Here is a 21,256-nt window from a genome sequence, read left to right on the forward strand (position 1 = left end):
TGATGGTAAGCTCTCCCTTTTACTTTAAAGAGTTGCTAGTATTTAAGTTACAGAACAAATAAAGGAAACAAACTTTCAGAACAAATAGAATAGAAAAAAGGAAACTGAAGGAAAAGAAAAGTTACAGAACAAATAAAACAAAAAAAGATTTTACACACATACATATTTCCTTTTATTTTATTTTTTGTTTATTACATTTGTTAATTCAAAATGACCCTGTGTAAAATTGGTCCAGGATATGAGAAATAAGATACCTACTTTAAAAAATCTGCTATATTCCTGATAAATGTTAAATCTATAAATGAATTGCCGAGTGTACTTGTATAGTTACTTGGCATCACAATGAGATTAAAATCTTATTTCATAAAATAAAACGTCTTTTCATTTCGTTTGACGTCTACAAATCTCCCATCATAATTATAGAAATATCTGTATCTACAGTAAACTCATCATCGATCAATAAACAAGTCTCAGATTATTTCTCAACGCACCTAAACAAGAACATCTTCATACCTTCTGAACTAAATGTTGAATGAATATGTATGCATGCTAGACTAAAACTTGACTGTCCATTAATAATTACATCAACCATACAAATATCGCCTGCTTCGGAATTGTGTATTCTCTTACGCTGCATAATAGTCAATTCTATTGATACACAATCGCTATACTCGTAAAATTTCTATAAAATCAGTTCACCGCTAGCTAATTAGCTTGGCTAAAATGAAGCAAAATACAATAAACACCACCCGAATACACCTGACTGTCTACGCATTATTGTCAGACGACCTTCTCGGTCGCGCATGCGCACGGAGCTTCACCAAAATTTTGCTACTTTTGATGCGTTACTATGCGCCAAAAGTACATTTTGTCTAATTAAAAAAAAAAAAGTGTTTTTCTAACTTGCCCTTTTTTTTTTTTTTTTTTTTTTTTTTTTTATCTAATGATGTATTTAGATTGATTGTAACATCTGTAGTTTAAAAGGCAAGCATTCGCGCTCACCTCAAATAGCGTCTTAATTTTTGTTTTCCCAACAGAGCATTATGAAAGAACGTGATCGTACGCTAAAAGAAGTGTTTGATACAAGTGGAATGATATTAGAGTACTCAATCGGATCGCAGCATTTAATCCTTCCTCGTGAAAGTTTTCAGATATCCATTAAATTCGTTAAGTTACGAGGACAAAAATGCCGACAGGTGTTCCAGCAGGATCTTCGTTCCACACAAGGAGGTTAGACCTCCTTGGTTCCACACCTGCTCTTTTCAGTGGGCATTACCAGGCGGCACACCTCAATAGAATCTTATTGGCATTTCAGGCAGTAGTAACAAAAATGCTGTTGCACTGGGTGACAGAATTTAGAGGCCGCAAAATTTTTAGAATTTAGGAAAGTACTGGAAGGGACAGATTTTCGAAATCTCAAAATTTGCAGCGGATTTTAGCGTTTAATGTTGGCCCTACGTATGATTATACAATAGATGCAATAAATTAAATAATGAATAATAAAGCAAACAGGCATTATATCAATGAATGTTAATACGGACCGTGGCAAATGTCAGTCATTTTAGTAATAAAAAATACTACAAGTTGCCAAAACGCGTCATATTGGAACAAACATTGTAAATGCAGAACATGTAAATATTGAGAAAATTTGTCTTATAAGTACCCTTATAAATATGTATCAACATCTTTTCAGTATGAAATCAAGAAGGTAGACAATAAATACCGAAAACCGGAAGCAGATTTCAAAGTTCCGGCGGAAGCACCGTTTGTTATTGTTTACTTTGAAAATGCGGTGGTATAAAGGTCTTAAAGATTATTTCGGTGTATGTGTATTATTATTTAATTTGAAAAGGTATGTTGGATTTCAATAGTAATAGTATCTAGGTCAGTAAAATGTTTTAGATTGCAACTTTTTTATAATTATGTGTTTAATATTCATTCAATACCATCCTTTCAATGCCTTCAAATGTTTATTTCACAAATATTGTGCTGTGCCAATAAGAATAGATATTACTTCTGCTTGTATTTTGAGTGCGGAAAAGGGGTCGATCATAAATAAATAATATTGGTATTTTATGTGTGGTTAATTGTTAAAATTGCAGTTCTAACAATAGTTAAATTTTATTGTAGTTTTCTTGGTCATTAAGTGTCGAACTTCTCTTTAGCAGATCAGTGCTGCATTGTGAATTTAATTAGAGCTGCTAAAAATTCAAAAGGATAACTATACGGAAAATCCACGACATATATATTATATGTTCAAGAGTAATGTTACAAGAGTGACTTTTATCACGATCGAAGGAGACGATTAAGTTATAATGCATGTGTTGAGAATTCAAGTGTTTACATCTGGCTGATGCGACCTTTAAAAGTGAGATTTATTAAATCGCTGTTGTAATCTTAAACAAGTAAACGAAAGATTTTGGAGTTTTTTTTTAATAAATTTCTCATGTGTCTTAAGTTTTACGATGCATTTTAAACTTTTTTTTTAGAAAGGTTATCATATAAAAGGCAGAATTATTTTCATTTAAAGAAAGTTTTATTTAACAGATACTTGCTAATTTTTACTTTAATGATTTGGTTAGAAAACGAGGACTAATAATTATTTTGTGTTTATTTTGAAAAATTTCTACAAATAGTTTTAAATTTATGAGCCATGAAATTTTGTTTACATAGCATTATGGAAGTCAAATTTAAGTATCATGTAAGCATATTTCCATAAATTACATATGTATGACTTATGTTATGAATATTTCAGGTAAGACAATTCTTCCGAAAATTAGGTATGGCAAGTGAAATTTTAAGAAGGAAAGCGCAAAATCGGACATTTCCTGGCTTTGAGAAAGGTAATTTGCATATACTTTTATATTTTATTGATCTTCATATAGGCTCACATGAAGAATGTGAATTTCCTGTTGACTTTTTTTTTTTCCTTCTCTGAGTAATGGAATTAACCGGATCTAAGTGAAACAGAGTAAAAATGCGCTTGGAATAAGTTATCCCATAATCCAGTCCTTTAAGGAAGATTTGTAGGCTTGATAATCTAATAATATTTTGTTTTGAAGCAAGTCATTGGAAAAATTATCATCTTAATTTTAGTGGTAACTGATATTTAGATAAATTATTTGTTAATTTAAGTGTTAACTGAGATTTCTGTTTGTATTATAAGATTTTAATCTATAGCTAATGTGCACCATAATGAAAAATAAAAAGATACGGTTGATCTTTGGATTATGGTAACTTGGCGATTTTTTGGCGAAAATTTGGCGACCAACTCTGCTACAGCAACCCTCTGTTTTTTTTATTTTTGCCGCCATTTTGTCTTCACGAAGTAAAGACATGTTTCTTTTCTTGTCATTTACTCAACACTTTTTCCAACAATCTACTAGCCGAATTACACTTATGCTAGAAATTCTATGGAACAAAACTGCTTAATCATGACAAATATTAACTGCAAAATTGGGAAAAAGTGCAGAATCGCAAACTCCTTGCTGCATTTTTCAAAATCGCACATACGCAGTAACCATGTACAAGTCGACTTATTTTTACTTGAAAAAACATCCAGGAATTGCACAAAAATGGCATTGCGCACACTCTTTACTTTATCCATCTAAACTGCTATTTTCTCATAAATTACAAAAATTTGCACGAAAATGCAGGAAAATTTTGTAAATCTTTAAACTCGGTAAAAAGCACATAGTATATGAAATTACCTGATCGCGAAAAATTATATACCCTATCCAAAGACGAACATTTCCACATATAATATAAATAAAATATCCAAAAACTTTTACCTCTAAGTTATCTATTATAAACCTCACCAATTTCTAACGCAAACATTAAAAATGGTTCCAAATACTTAAATTCTTTCCATGCACATTTACTTCCACTGACACGTTTACCAAATTGCTACAAACATATAATTCACAAAATAACTATAATTTAATTAAAATATAATTAAACCATGTACACATCAACTTATTTATACTTAAAAAAACATCCCAGAATTGCACAAAAATGGCATTGCGCACACTCTTCACTAAATCCATGTACACTGCTTTTTTCTCATAAATTCGAAAAATTTCACGAAAATGCATGAAAATTTTGTGAATCTTTAAATTCGGTAAAAAGGACATATATGAAATTACCTGATCGCGAAAAAGTATATACACTTTCCAAGGATGAACATTTGCATGTATAAAATAAATAAAATATCCAAAAACTTTTCCCTCTAAATTATCTATTATAAACCTCACCTACCAATTTCTAACGCAAACATTAAAAATGGTTCCAAATACTTAGTGTCAAATACTCAAATTCTTTCCATGCACATTTACTTCTACTCAAACGTATTCCAAAATACTACAAACATATAACTCTCAAAATCACGATCATTAAATTAAAATATAATTAAATTAAAAAACACTACTTAAAATATAAATAAGCACATACATTAAATTAATAAAAATTAGCTTACAATCCTAATTACTTTAAACTAAATCATTGCTAATAACAATTTTCCAATAATACCAAATTAATTTATTTACTCCTTAGATTTAGAACAAAGCATAAAAATAATATCTTCAAATAATTAAAAATACTAACTTACCTAATCTTCTACAGAATCTTCAGTGCATGGCAGATCACAAAATGTCCATTTTCACCAGATTTCTTGCACCGCCATTCAAACTTATCTAACGCCATTCAAACTTATCTAACGCCATTCAAACTATCTGTAATATTCTTCCTTTCACACAATCTCATTTCATACCCACATGTTGGACATTCATACTTATTCGCTATTAAGCAATTCTTTTCAATTACACATAAACGGAATAAAAATTTCGGATTTACTTTATATAGGGCCATGGTATCCAAATATTAAACAACACTGTTTCACAGAACATAGAATGAAACAAATGCTGTACAGCAGATATTTTTAAAAATTTACACCCTTTTCCGATTAAAGAACAGTTGATTCGTCCATTAATGTCACATGACATATCTTATGATCTCTCATTTCCCTCACACAAAATAATGCGTAATCGGAACTCAGTACTTCTCACATTATTCCCAAAGTCCTAGGTAGTAACCTTTATCGCCTCCAAAATGTCACCAAACTATCTGTTACCATATTCCAAAGATCAGCCAAAGATACTGCTCAGAGTTTGGGGGTGGGGACTAAGCTAATTATGCTTAAGACTTATAACTTTAATACAATGCTGTAACTCACATTTAGTATAATTTGTTTGATTATGTGAAATGGTGCATGTTGTTCCATTTTCTATAAATTAATTTTTCTGTGTAAAGTAATATTAGAGTATATGGAAAACTATATATTTTTACATTAAGAATGTTAGTTTTAGCATGGTTAATCAAATTTTAATTTTACATTGTTGATTGTATTCATTGTCAGATTGACAATCTAATTGAAGGAGCACACAAAAGCAAGTTAATGAAAGACTCAAATCAAAATGTGTTTATGAGGCTTTCTTTAAGTGTTAATTTTTATTTTTATCTGATGCTATTTTTGGTTTCTCTAGTCGCTTTTGTTTCTCTCATGTGGATTGGTGGGTGAGGTGAGGGGTGGGAGACCCCTGGATCCCCCCCTCCAGGGTTAGCTCTCCTACAAAATTAGAGGTGGAAAATAGAAGTCCAACCTTCTCTGGCAACCATTGTTCCATGTAATATGGACAACAACAGCAACAATACTTGACAGTTAAATAAAAGGCAGACCACATTCCCCCTTTCTCCCCAAAACTATGAAATGTACTACCTTGAAACCTGTCGCTTGTACCGTCTACCTTGAAAACTGTTGCTACGGAGTGTGATTTTCAACAGTTATGGATAAACGTGATGCAAGAACACACTCGTTATATCTGTGCTTTTGTTTAATGTAAGCTAGGCTGATTCTTGATTTTTTTTTTTTAGTTTTATGAACAAGGATATAAATTAACTGTTCTTCCTGTATTTCTTCCTTGCATTTTGTAAAAAAAAAAAGGATTAAAATGTTGGGTCTGTCTTCTACAGAATGGAAAACAGTGGTCTGTTTTCAAAGTTAAGGGATCCTTTCATTAAAGAAAAAGTGTGTATTTATGGACAAGATATTGTCAGTTGAATATGGCAAACAAAACAATAACAGATTGGAAATATTACCAGTGAAGTTTGTGCTCAACACGTTCTAAACAGAAAATAAATAATAACCTAGTAAAATAGCAGAAATTGGCGAAAGCATTTTTACGAAAAACAAACACGAAGTGGATCGAATACTGAAAGTTCTTTTGAATTTAACATGAACGACTGAGGCAACTTTGACAGGATCACCGTTCACAAGGTCCTGTTATAGCCAACTTTGACTCTCGACTGTTGGCTGAAATTTCAGCAATGGTTACCAATCATTTATGCAGAATTCTAAAGGAAATAAGTAATCCATATTTGGCACTAAATCTCTTTAATTGGCCAGTCGACGGGATAATACGCAAGTATTAAGCAATTTTTATAAATTTTACCAATTTATTTTTATAAATAGGTTTTTGTTTCTTCTTTATTCTGTGTTCTAGATATCTCCTGCATCTAGTTATTCAAGTATACAACAATCTTATTGGCCATTTCTAACTCTTCCAAGGTAAAATTTAACACTCATTAATTCTTTACTCCAGCAGTATACAAATCTTACTGTTGTAAATGGCAGATGACTATTCTCAAACCAATTACTGCTTCAAATGCTCACGTGTTCCTTACACTTTTTTGCGTTGCATTTCCAGAAAGGTTGCCTTTCAAAATCCAGTATCATGAAATGTGAGTCTGAACATTCCTGCCTCTGTGGCAAAATATTAAATTCCTGTAAAACTTTCACAGAACTTTCTTCGTTTTCAGACAGATCTCACAAGAGCATATTTCAAAATTCAACTTAAGACCAAAAATATCGCAGTTTGCCTTTAGAATTTCTAATATAACTAAAACAGCATGTACAAAAATGGTGATGTTACTTATTCAAACTTACAATTACTGGTGTGGTTACTTGAAGAATTGCTATGTGCATGGTTGCCACAGTTTGGCGACTTCTACCAAGGTGGTTGCGAAAATACCAAAGTACCATTCTCTGTTTCTTATATGTAATTGACAAAACATTAATGGAGTTTTTTCTAATATTTAATTTTTGGTAAAATCCTTGGAGAGCCCACACTCTTGGTGACAAACTGGGAAAGTGCAGAATCACCCACTGCTTCACGCGTTTTTCAAAATTGGCAACTTGAAAATAACAAGTCAAAGAATTGCACAGACTTGGTACCCATGTACACATCGAAAAATTTTCACTTAAAAAAAACATCAGAGAGTTGCACAAACTTGGCATTGCACATTCTTTTGACTTTGTCCATGTATACATAGATACGTACCATATAATTGCACAGCAAAGGTATGGGCTCTGCTAGGATCCAACCTTAATTTTTTTCTAATGCTTTATTCAAATCCCAACAAGATTTTCATAATTATACTTGACTAATTTGGTACTTACATATTATCCTGTTAGTTATGAAAGGTATAGAAAATTTGTCAGAAATCCCACCAAATTTGTGCCTTGTGCTAATTGTTCTTGTAGAATTCTGAATGGAATTGAGGCCTCTTTCTTTTTTCTTTTTTTTTTTAATAAACAATCAAATTCAATCCACTTGGTTTTTGAGTTTCAGGTGGAAGGGTTCCTTTGATTTCTACTGTTTTGTTAGGCTTGTTTATTAGAAGCTGTATCTAGGATGCTATAAGTACTACAAACTTTCCATGGTAATCGTTCCAGTCTATTATTGTTTTGCTGCTCATATCTAACTGACCTAGTCATGTTTATAAATGTATTCTTTTTTTTATAGTAGGATCCCTTAACTTTAAAAATAATTCTCTGCTTGCTGTTTTGTAGGAGGCAAGTCCCAAATTTAAATCATTTCTTTTTCAAAAGTCAGAGAAAAAAATATAGTAATAACAGTTAATATACAGTCAAAAGTCATTAATCCGGACTCGTCAGGACTTCGGCGATTCCGGATTATCGATTTTTCCGAATTATAGATCATCAGTTTAAATCTGGGAAGATGGCATGCAGAAATTATAAAATTAAAAATATGAAACCATAATTTATGAAATAAAGAACAATTATGATCTAAAGGGTATCAAAATTTACAAAAAAAAAAAAAAAAGCTTAATATTTATTTGTTTACTTTATAAAACATTTCTTTCAATGCAAGTTGTTTAAGTTGCTTCGTTTTATGTGATAATACTTTCTCTTTAATTCTATAAACTGACATAATTTCTTTTTCAGTTACAAAGTTCCGCTGTTCAAGTCCTATAGTTGCTGTGTCGAGAATACTGACTAATTTGTCAATCAAAATTTTTTCGTTTTCAATAAGCTCTGAGTCACTTTCTTCACTATCGGAAGCGAATTATAATGATGAGGAATTTGATTTAAATCATATCAAAGACGGAGTACATCGAGATGAAATACTACATTTAGTAAAGAATTATAAGCCAAATAAAATAAAAACATCGGCCCTGAAGATAAGTATAGTGCTGACAGATCAACTTCCAATTTATTGCACGCTGCGGCGTTTCCCCCCGCCCACCCGCCGCAGAACAGCGTGAAATTGATAAGCAGATTTCGGAATGGTTAGAGAAACGAAGGATATGCCTTTATCCATTTTTTGCAGCAATTCCACTTTTTATTTAATGGACTTCGAAACATACTTTCGCTTTGTAGATCTTTTACATATTAGTAAATATATATCAGAAATTCTATTTGACATAAATGAAAGTTTAAGATTACTTTTATAAAATTGCTCTAACAGTCTGCAAAAAATAATAAGCCGGCTCCAATTCGAAGATTAAGGAACAACGCAATCTGCAGCATTAACTGAATTAGATAATTTTAGCTTAGCTTATACCGTCCGTTATACATTAAACGTGCATGCGTAAATGTATTATGCGCATGCACACATGCATATTCTCAGCTGTAAAGGTCTTACGAGCATGCGTCAAAGCGACGCATGCGCAGAAAGTTTGTAGCTTTGAGGTCTGGATTATAGATCATTCCGGATTATGGGTGTCCGAATTAACGACTTTTGACTGTATATCCTTTTTCATAAAAGCAAAATATAGCTTATCAAGAATCAATTGATGTTACATCAAACAAAAGCTGGATGTTATAAGTGTATCATTATGTCACCTTTATTCACTGCTGGTGCACATTGCTTGGCGAAATTTTCATGGTAATAGTAATACGTAAGTACCACTAATTTTTATTTTTCTAGCAGCAGCTTCAGAATGTGCACTGTATTAAAGTAGTAATTTTTATTACAACTGTGTCTCACATAGAATTACTATATTATATGTTTTATTAATCATGATGTATTTTATTTGTAATTTAGATTAATGATGTAATTTAGCAAGATTTGAATAACAAAAAGTGGTATATTGAATGTAGCATTCATTTTTGTGATAGAATGCTGAATCAACAATTTTTCTTTTGTTTAGAGCAAAATAAAGTATGGAAAGGCCCCTTTTTTTTCATTCAAGGAGCTGACACTCAATTTGGTATGATTGACACTTATATTAAGCATCTTCCTAATCCTGCTTGGGATAAAGAAATAGACTTAGCAAAGGAAGCCATTGAAGCGATTAATGCTATGTCCCCTAGACCACGTTTTTTCATAGTATGTGGGGATCTCATAGATGCAATGCCAGGTAAATTTGATTTATGTTTTAATTCCATTTAAAAAGTTATTTGTATAATTTGATTAGACTTCGTTTTTATTTTGACATGACTTTTTAATTAGCATTTTTTTTTTGCATTTACATGCAATTACTTCTAAAACTTTATCTCATTCATTGTTTCATCCTGATTTTGTTGGTCTTATATCTTGGCATTTTTGAAACAGCTGTTGCATGTGTATACTTTTCAATGTTATTTTTTTAATAATTGCTATGATGGTAGTTTTGGATTGACTTGTTTGAATAATTAACCTTTTGTGATTTGTGCTATGTTTCATCATGCAAAAATTTGTAACTTAGATATATACATGTACCTTATATTTTTACATTGCAGCATATTTGGGACAGTTGTTGTTTATTTTTAGTGCTTTAGATTTTTAGTGCTTTTGATATTTTAGCGAAGTACCAATCTTCACAAAAGAGCACTCGTGTAATAATTCCAAGAATTCCAATTTTTTTTTTGAATTTGCGAGCGTAGAAAGTCTCACGTGGGTGCTGTAACAGCATATATAAAGCCTCTAGTACAGAGCATATTTCCATATTCTTTGTTCCTTTTTAATGTAAGGCATTTTTAAAGCTCTATTGTTTGTTTAATTGATTCATTTTATAAATATTACATATTTTCTCAACAGATAAAATATATTATTTTTGCAATAGATCAAAAACGCACTTTCTGGGCTAATGTAATTGTCAGTACCTTCTTTGCTAGTATTTTCAGTGGCACTTTCTGTCTCTTGTGTTCTTGTGTCATTTGAAACAATGTTCACATTCTTCAAACATTGAAAGCCTGGTTCAGCCAAATTGCCATCGAACTATTCCTTGATGTTTTTTCAATCAACTGTTTCAAGTAATTTTATATTCTGAATTTTTTGTCATGCAATTTTTTGCTTTGATATTACCTCACAGTTATATAAATCTCTGATTTCTATATTAGGAAGCATGCTTGGACTTGCACATTTTTATTTTTTATACAATCTCTTATTTTGCATTGAGTATGTGTGCGTAATCACAGCCACACAGATAGTTCGCACCCAAATAATCGAGAGTGCATTGTATATTCATTTGGGGACTTTAATTTGTTTTACTTTTTGAAGTCAATAAAGCAGATTATTAAAAATATGCATATTTTTGTTAAGTTATTATTATTAACAAAATTATGTATGCTAGTGGAATTGCTGACAATATTGCCGTTGAAGATTGCAGTTATTATAGGTACTTTCTCAATACATTGGTACTTCAGAAAGGTTCTGTTGCCAAATTGTGAAATGTTATAAGATGTTAATCAATGATATTAATTTTTTTTTTCCATTTCTTTGACCACTAGAAGTAACTGATTGCAGGTTTGCTGCACAATGCAAGATAAAAATTACCTTTAGAGAAAGGAATTGTTATAACACCACTGCATTTGTTTATTTATTTAGAAAATGAGCACTTGTTGTACTTCAGTAATGATTAACGGAGTAAACAGAGAATAGTAGGCTTTTATGTAGGATGCAATTACTTTTCTGTTCATATTTATCTGCTACTTATTTTGTAGGTTATACATTGTAAGCCAGTCTACCTTTTATACCCTGATCTGTGTAAATCTTGACTTAATAACTTCTTAAAAACATGTACTGCACTGTGTTATCTACATATATTATTTAAATTAATGAAAAGTTAAAAAGGTAAATAAATCAACTAGATTAACTAAATTCTGGATGTTTGAAGTGCAAATAACTGACATTCTAACAAGTGATATATTTTATGATATATTAACATCCAATGAAAAATATTCTATCATATGCATTGCAGTAATTTTCTTTTAGTGTTTTATTGTAGCTCGTAGATATATTTTGAAGGAAAAAGTAAAATTAAATTTGAAGAATGTGAAATATAGTTTTCGAAAATGCACTTTGGTGGTATTTTTACATTGCATCTTTTTATTTTAATAAATGTATAAATATTTTAGTTTCAATGACCATTAGTTCAACAGTGTTTAAAAAACACTGTTGAACTAGGTTATTTGATCAAACATACAACATAATACATGATATACTAGATAACATAATACATTATGTTCTAGAGCAGCAGTTCTTAACCTTTTTGACTAGCACGTACCATCTAAACAAAAATTGAAAACCTTAGTACCACTAATACATTTTATAATGATTATTTTTCAGTTTCTGAAAAGAAATATTTAAAAAAAAATCTGAAAGCTTTCAGACTTCATATTACATCTAAAGGCATTTTTTTAACGTTTTTTTAGTCTTTAATTATTAAATATCATGTTTTTCGCACTTAAACCATAAAATTCAATTCAACAGCAATATTGCAAAATATTTAAAAGAGCATATCTTTAGAATTTCCCATGCACAGTTTCATGTGCTGGAGCTAATTTTTTCCCCCATACAGAGTTGCCATTGCTCGCTTTGAAATCATTGAGTTTGTTAATCAAAAATTCGTTAAAGTGTTGCAAAATATGAAATCGATAATAAAACAAATTCCAAATTAGGGTTTCCAAATGCCCATATTTGTTTGGAGGATTACGTTTTTCAAAATTTAAAGGCTGTAGGTACCGTTGTTTTATCACAATGCGAGACACATACATACATTTATGCAGATTCTTCATTATTTAATTTCTTTAAATATAATACAGGGCGATAATATTTGGCGGCAACAATTTGAAAAGTGAATCGGATATTTTAAGTGAACCAATGCAAAATGCCAAAACAAAAATAATAGTCCTTCAGGTCAAATTGCCCCTTTGGACTAATAAAAATAAAATAAAAAATCTGAAAGCCTTCAGATTTTATATTACTCCCAAAAGGGCATTTTTTTAACATTTTGTGTGTTACCTTTATTTATTAAATATCATGTTCTTCACACTTAAAACACATAAAATTAAATTCAACAGCAATGTCACAAACTATTTAAAAACAACAAAACAGCATACCTTTAGAATTTCCGCTACATAGTCTCACATGCTGGAGATAATTTTTTTTTCCGTGCAGGATTGCTATTGCTCGCTTTGAAATCATTGAGTTTGTTAATCAAAAATCTGTTAAAGTTTTGCAAAATTTGAAATAGGTAATAAAACAATTTCAAAATTCACTTCCAAGTGGCCATGTTTGGTTGAAGATAACATTATTAAAACTAAGGAATGCAAAGTTACAAGAAGACAGAACACCTACTGTTAGAGACAACAAACTGGCACACACAAAAAAGTTATTCTCATTAAAAATGGAGCAATTTGAGCCTGGAAATGGCGATATATAGTGCAGGCATGCTAATAATAAATCGATAAACTCAAGACAATTATTGAGATACTATTATCTTTTTTATAGGAACTTATTTTTATTTCCTGTTAAATACAGCATCCATTTCTATCATTTCTTTTAAAACATCATTTATGGTAAATTTTGTTATGTCTACGGTTAAAAGAATATTTGTGAAATGTACAATATGGAAGAACAACGAAAACTGCCATGCAGACAGATCGTTCGCCTCTTGCTAAAGTCTATGAGCGGCAACTGAACAAAGCTCAGATCGCATAAATTTATGAGTGTTAAAGAAAAAAAAAAAAAAAAAAACTCAATCAGGATGTTGGGGTTTTAATTTTTGAATTTAGTAGTTAAAAATACTTTGCATCTTTGCTTACCACCTATTTTTCTCTTGCGTATGCTTACCATTGGTTGAGAACCCCTCTTCCTCTTCTTCTCTATGTATATGTTGTATGTGTTTGCGTTTAGATAAAAAGGTAGCTCCAGCAGCTGTACAAAGCTCTTGATGGTAAAATATTTTACTGGTGTCTCTTGGTGAAAATTGGCGATTTTTGATGGTACATGGATGCAGAGTTTGTGCAGTTCTTTTACTTGTTATTTTGGCTTTGTGGCCAAAAATCGGCGCTACACAAAGACAAAATAACAAGTCAAAGAATTGCACAAACTCGGTATCCATACAAAAATTGGCGCTACGCAAAGATAAAGAATTGCACAAACTCGTATACATGTACATATCGACCTATTTTCACTTAAAAAAAAATCAGAGAATTGCATAAACCTGGCATTGTGCACTCTCTTGACTTTATCCATGTACACATCAACTTAGTTTCACAAAAAAAAAAAAAAAAAAAAAAAAAACCCAGAGAATTGCACAAACTTGGCATAGCGCACTCCCTTGGCTTTACCCATGTACACATCAATCTATCCTCAGTAAAAAAGTCAAACGAGCACCCAATTCTGCAGTAGAGGCAAACAAAAAATACATAATCTCAATAAACTGCATTTTAAATCAAACAATAAAATAACACAAAAAGGGAAATTCATCTTATGCATCTAAGCACTACATAAAGCAAATATCCATTTAGCTTATTTAGAAATTTCCGAGTCCTTCGGTCTGTGGCACACAAAATTCCTTAACAGCATCCAAAAACTTCCTAAAACTATCTGAACTAGAATCCGTTGTAATAAATTTATAAAAATAATAATTTTCGTAATAATTTTCATAAAAATAAGAGTAAAAAATATCCTCCTTAATGCCAATAACCCCCGACGTTCAATCATACGCATTTCCTTCCTACAAATAGGACACTTATAATGGCTACTAAGTAAATGTTCACTTACATACTTGTCAATTAATGCACATTTCCTCTTTCATTCCAAATCGTACAGAAATTCAAATTAATCTTACAACATTGAGCCATTCTACCGTCTAAACAAGGGTTTCTTAAACTTTTTTCAGTCGCTACCCCTTTTTGTCACTGAGATTTTTTGTGACCCCCAGGACCCCTTAATATTTACAAAAATTCTGTGGGACCCCGTAAGTATTGCGAAAATCTGACACACGCGTGACTGAAACTATCAATTTTTTCACTTGTACTGTACTATTGCAGTTTTATGTCATTAATTTCTTATTTTAAGATGTAGAAAGATGTAAAAATTTTAAATATGTAACAGATGAAATGACAGAGTCACGTGCAAAGCAAGGAAAATGAGTGCTTATGTTATAAAAAGAATGCGTCAAACCTTTTTCTTTTTTTTTTCTTTTCTTTTCTTTTTTTTTTTTGTCTGTATTGTCTTATTTTTATCTATTTTCAGATACATTGTGTAAAAATATTTGGTAATTGTAAAATTATTACAATAAGTTAAAGAAATATAAAACTGCTAAAATGTTTGGTGACCCCCTGCTGGGGGGTCGTGACCCACAGTTTAAGAAACCCTGGTCTAAACCACAAAACAATCAATGTATTTCGTAACCAACACACACCACAAGCCCTTACAAATCATTTTCCCATCATTCAAAATTTACAGCAGTCACGCAATTCATTACGTCATAATAGGGTTTTCATAACATTCAACTACTCAGGTTACCATAAATGAAGCAACAACTTGGCGGTAAATGAAACAACAACTTTGCTATAATACAAGGAGCATCCTTCAATCTACTATAACACTCTTGATGTTTTAGAATTTTCATTGGAAATTTGATATTTCTTTTAATAAAAACTATACCTGTTATATATTAATATTTAAAATAACTGGCTTGTGAACTTTCATTTAAAAATTATTTTAAATATGAGTTGCCATTTGAAAGTGTATTACAATTTTTTTAAAGTCTATGCTTAAAAAAAAACAAATATTTCTCCCATTTTAGGGACTAAGTATCGTACTGCGCAGGAGGAAGATTTCATCCGTGTTTTTAAAGAATTACATCCTGATATTCCTCTGGTATGTGTATGTGGAAATCATGACTTAGGAAACACACCAACTCCAGCAACTGTACAAAGTTATCAGGACAGATTTGGTGATGATTATTTTACCTTTTACTCTGAAGGTGTAATGTTCATAGTACTTAATTCACAGTTCTTTGAAGATCCTAGTTTGGTGAGTTTGGAAAAAAAAATCACAAATAACCCTTATTATTATAGTAAGAAAGCAGATTTCTTTTAGCCTGGTGCTGAATATAATGTCCTGCATAATTTTTTCTTCCCTTTACATTGAAGCTATAAATTTCAGTGTTATATTAAGAAAGAAATAATGTTGTTATTACAGTAGTAGTTTGTGTATCAATTTACATGCCATTTAGACTAAAATGCATGTAAAGATGTTCTGTAAAATGCATGTAAAGATCTTCTGTTTTGTAATTTTTGAACAAAATTTTTTTTTTTATATATGATTAATTGGTGCAACAGTGACAATATATTTTGAATGTGTAATAATATTATATTGTTGAAGTTTAAATTGAAGCAAACTTAAAAGTTTGAAGCTTTAAAAAGATTTCTGATTTTTATTAAATTTTTGTTACTTCCTCACTAAAAGAACCATTACGTAAGTGTCACTTTAGTGATATTTAAAATTTGCACATAACAGATTTGGTGATTTAAATATGCTAGTTTTGCCAGCTAAATTTATTGCTGCTTTAACATGAAAACTTCAGTTTTTTTAATGTGTGCATTTGTATATTTATCTTATTTTAAAAGCACTTGCTTTGAAAAATTCTGTTTAAATTAGACTATCTGAATGACATTTATAGTTAGAAGAGTGATTTTAAATATGATGCATAAGAATGAAGCACATATAAGATTTATATTTAAAAATAATTTAAGTAGAAAAATATTTATTAATGCTTATGTTTTAGATTAGCCTTGAAGGCATTTTCTCCCTGAGGCAGTTAGCTCTTGCTTGCTTTGCTTTAATCAATTAACTGAATAACTATTATATTAATCCTGTATACTATATATTACTGTTTATTCTTCACAGTAGTTCTGGCATTTTATTCTTGCTTAGGTGTCAATCTTACATTCATGTAACCCTTTCATTTATAGTATAAAGTGGTTCAGACATCCTCAATAAATCTGAAAAATTTAGTTATGGAAATGTATGTATAGTAGGAATATATTGTATTTAAGTGAATTTCTGTTCTAGCAATCTTTGCTATCTTTATCTTCCTTTTTCCCCCCGGATGGTTATTTTCTGACAATTCTAAATATTGTCAGTGACTTTTGGAACATGCTGTATTTTCATTTAATGTCATGGAACAAGTAGAAATCATCACCAGAATAATTTATTTATGAGCACAGAATTGCTTCCTCTGAAAAGTTTGAAAATATAAATTTTAATTAAGCATACATTTATACTGTTAAACTGTGTATATTAAATAGGCATAAATATAATAATTATATAAAGTAATACAATTGAGGTTTAGCAGCAAGTCAGCGAGCTATAGAATAACTGGGATTTTGAAGGTTTTCAGATACAGTAAACAAAGAGTGAAATTTTCCATCTAATGGAATTTGTGGAGAAATATGGAGACAAGTTAATAAATGAATTGTAATTGAATAATACAAATTTCTCATTGTGATTACAATTCCTTAATCATGAATCAACTAGCAGATGATGAAATCCATATTATGGTTCTAAATCCAGAAAATGTCACTACTGATAGTAAAGAAAGCAGACAGGTTGAGAATGAAAAATTTTGATTGACAATTTAGTGGGAATTCTCAAACAGCAATTACAAGATTTGAAAAATAGAACTTTGTATCTGAACAAAAAATTATGGTTGTCTCTAGAATTAAAGAGAAAGTATTATCACAAAAAACAAAACAATTTAAACAACCTATTTAGAAAGAAGTATTTAATAAAGTGAATAAGTAAGTATTAAACATTTTTTGTAAATTTTGATTCTCTTAAGGTCATAAATGCTTCATTATTTCATACTTTTAATTTTATAATTTCTAAGTGACATCTTACAAGATTTAAACTGGTGATCTGTTTGGGATCCAGAAAAATTCAAAATTGGGAATCACTGAAGTTCCAACAAATCCGGATCATGGTACTGTTACTATGTTTAAAACATACATTATATTTTATATTCTAGGTGGAAGATTTGGCACAAGAACAAGAAACTTGGTTGGATAAACAATTAGAAGAAGCAAAGTCTGGGAATTATAAGCATGTTATAATATTCCAACATATTCCTTGGTTTTTAAAGTGTCCTGATGAGAAAAAGGAATACTTTAATATCATACCTGAACTTCGAAAGAAAATGCTTGAAAAATTCTATGAAGCTAGTAAGTAAATTGTTTTAAAACTAAATTTTTAACCTTTGATTCTTAGATAAGTTAGTTTTAATTAAAAGTTTGCATTACATAAATACTTTCACTAACATACAACATACTTTAAGAGAAAGTAACAGTGTTGATACTGACACTGTAGAGACCTAAAATTCCATAAAATAAGGGATATTTATGTAACTTGATTGGTAATCGATCTGCCCATAAGAAAGATAATAAGTAATATGCCCTGAATCTTTTTTCTGCTTTTTTATCCACTAAATTTTTAACTAAAAGTTTCATAAGTCTTTTAAGACAGTATTTGATAAATCTTAGAAATGTATGTTTGCACTTCTACAACAATTGCATTATCAGTCATCAAGCATTTGAAATTATTAAAAGTATTTCAGAAATAATTTCTTCTTTGAGACTAATGATTTAATTTGAATTTTTCAGAACTTAAAATTATCCAAATTCCTTTCTGTTTGAAAGATCAGTATAATTTTTAGATAAAGGAGAAACTTTAAATGTTCTAAATCTGTTCGGAATCGGTCATGTATTTTAATTATAATTAAGCATATTTTTTAAAAGGTGGATATTAAAAAGTATTGAAAGTAGGTCATACGTAAAAAATTAGGTCTGTGATAAACACATTTTATTGATTTATTTTGGATATAAGGAATAAAATGTATGTTCAGTAATATGAAGTTTTAGAGTTTTTTGTTTTGTAGGAAATTTATTTGAGGATGTTTGATTATGTAGAAAATTTGAAATGTTTGATTATGTTTAATATGTGATGTAATAAATTTATTTGATTATTTTGTGAATTTATCTGAAAGTATGCTGTGTGACTTTTGCATTAAAAAGTGTAGAATTTTTATTGTTAATTCATTAATTTGTAATAAATGTGTTTAACTACCTGAACTTTAATGATATGGAGAAATTATGAAAGGTTCGATCTTTTTTTTACAAAGTCTTTCCATCCAAAGTGATGAAGCTATAAAGCTTTGTATATTATTTTTATTGACAGTTGTATGTCTAAGGTATGTGTAAGAATGTAAAATCTGTAGCCACTTTTATGAAACATTGTGTATGTATATGTATGTTTATTGTTTACAAAACATTATGTATATGTCTGTAATAGGCAAGATATACTAATATGAATTAAATGCATATTAGTATCCATTAATTATTCCAAACATGCAATATATCTAGTATATATTACATGTTTGGAATAATTAATGGATACTAATATACATTATTTGTTTCCCCTTAATCATGACATTAAGTATTTCCATATGCTTTTTTCTCCCTTAGATGTTAGAGCAATATTTTGTGGCCATTATCATCGAAATGCTGGAGGTTTTTATAAAGATCTGGAGGTAATTGTTACGTCAGCTGTAGGATGCCAGCTTGGAATAGATAAATCTGGATTTAGGGTTGTGAAATTAGGTGAAAATTCCATTGATCATAAATATTATGCATTTGAAGATGCTCCTAAAACCATAACTTTTGACTAAAAATTTTGTAAGGGAAAAAAAAGTCCTGCACTTAAATGAACTGAAAATTTTATAGAACTGTTACATTTGTTAACATGCTACTTTTCTACAATAAGTTCTTCATTTAGAATGTGAAGAAGATGTATGGAAAAAACAATAATCCTTTAGATTTTTACATTCAAGAATCTAGTCCTTAAAGTTAACAATTGTGAGAAAAATATTTTTCAAGATTTTGCTGAAAAAGTTGAATTAAAAGCATAGTATTAAAGGAAAGAAGATATTATATATATACTTACTTAATTTCAAAAAGATTATTATGTTCTTTAGCATTTTTAAATTAATATAATTGTTTTATTGTATCTGAAGACTGAACAAAAAAAAAAAAAAAAAAAAAAAAAGACTGAAGAAATGTATAAAAAATATAAAAATTTTTTTACATGTCTTTTAGTACACTGTTCGTCAGTTTATGTTTTTCAGTAACTACTTTTTTATATGATGCTGGAATAGTGGAATAATGAAATATGAAAGTAAATAATTTGTAATTGAAATATTTATAGAAAGTAATAAAATATAGATTTTTGCTATATGAAAGCTCTTGATAACATAACTATTTGTATGGAATATATTTAACAAAATCTAAAACATTTTTTATGATTAGGCATATGCATCTTTTATGATGTTTATGAAATTAGTTATTACTTTCAATTATTAAATAAAAATTTGCAGGAACTATGGCTCTTGCATTTACTGAATAGTTAGAATAAAAAAATTCTAAAATTTGATGTTCGTAATTATTTTTGTCTTTCATATTCTCACAGTTTATATAATCATTGTAATAAAAATTATTTATTTTCATATGTAATATACTATTCACACTATTTGTTTTCATATTTCCAGAACAATTTTTGTGTGTAATCTTGTTGCAAGAAAAGAGGTTAAAATGAAGATTTGTGAAAAGATTTTTTAAAAATCTATTAGTGAATTTTGTTACATTTACAAAGTGCTTTATAATAAACATATATTCTACTGTTTAATATGTGTTATGTGTTCCTTAGTATATTTTCCTTATAATGCCATTGACTTAGCAACCAGATATAAAATTTCTGGGCAGCAGTTGTTATTTTTGTTCACTTTATAAATCTTGCATTGACTTAGTGATATACATTTTTGATAAAAATTCAAGAAATTATCATTGAACATGTTAAATAAATTGTAAGCTGATAAAATAAACAAAGATAAGTTTTTCTGCTTTTGGATAACTGAATATACTTTTTTAGCTAAACATCTTTAATACTCTTTCAGGTGTTTCAGATAATATTTTATTTTGATATTTTCAAATAACTTATATTTTTGTTCTAACTAAGCAAAGTACTATTAACAGTAGGAAAATAAATGAAAGATCTTAGTCCATGTAGATTAACCATAAGGTATAAAATCTTTCATTTACCTTTCTAATTATAATAGTACTTTGTTTATTAGAACAAAAACATTTAAATTAAACTTATTAGAACAAAAAAAATGTCATTTGAAAAGATATGCATTTGGAAAACATATATCTTTGATTTACTCTTTTCCCATTAAAATAAGACACACAGAATAAAATAGCTGAGAGTTTAAAATTGACAAAATATTTGAGTTGATTCTTCATCAAGGTGTAGAGTTGTTAGGTTTATTTTGGAACAGGACACATTAAAAAAAAAAAAAAAAAAAAAAAAAAAAAAAAAAAAAAAATGCAGTGCTCTCACCAAGATTTAAACTCTGGACCTCTTGATGCTAGCTGAATGTACTTCAAATTAAACTATGAAGGCACATGGTAAGAGGAGAAAATTCCTTTCAAATGTATCTTCAGTGCAACTGATTGTTTTGTACTGGAGGTTTGGAATGAAAGAGTAAGTAAATGTTGGTATTTAACTATGACTTTCCTGTTCTTATTTTTAGAGTTAAATGTTACACTATCCATTCTAGGAATGATTTC

At 29.6% G+C, this 21,256-nt stretch overlaps 1 protein-coding gene across 3 annotated transcripts; it reads left to right on the forward strand.

The window, feature by feature from the left end:
- The first annotated feature begins 1,699 nt into the window (after nucleotides 1-1,699).
- On the forward strand, nucleotides 1,700-20,315 carry LOC118184486 (serine/threonine-protein phosphatase CPPED1-like). Of its 3 annotated transcripts, none has more exons than XM_035354159.2 (6): nucleotides 1,700-1,852; nucleotides 2,756-2,843; nucleotides 9,511-9,720; nucleotides 15,382-15,611; nucleotides 17,608-17,800; nucleotides 19,100-20,315. In XM_035354159.2, the coding sequence occupies exons 2-6, from the start codon at nucleotides 2,783-2,785 to the stop codon at nucleotides 19,300-19,302; spliced, it is 897 nt and encodes a 298-aa protein (XP_035210050.1). In that variant the 5' UTR covers nucleotides 1,700-1,852; nucleotides 2,756-2,782; the 3' UTR covers nucleotides 19,303-20,315. The 3 variants fall into 3 exon arrangements, with proteins under 3 accessions (XP_035210050.1, XP_035210052.1, XP_035210049.1); XM_035354161.2 differs by having other exon boundaries at nucleotides 1,824-1,884; XM_035354158.2 differs by lacking the exon at nucleotides 1,700-1,852 and adding an exon at nucleotides 2,172-2,368.
- The last annotated feature ends 941 nt before the right edge of the window (nucleotides 20,316-21,256 follow it).

The sequence above is a fragment of the Stegodyphus dumicola genome, chromosome 12 (assembly GCF_044657685.1).
Source record: "Stegodyphus dumicola isolate Sdum_Otavi_A_Nest chromosome 12, ASM4465768v1".
Lineage (NCBI taxonomy): Eukaryota > Metazoa > Arthropoda > Arachnida > Araneae > Eresidae > Stegodyphus > Stegodyphus dumicola.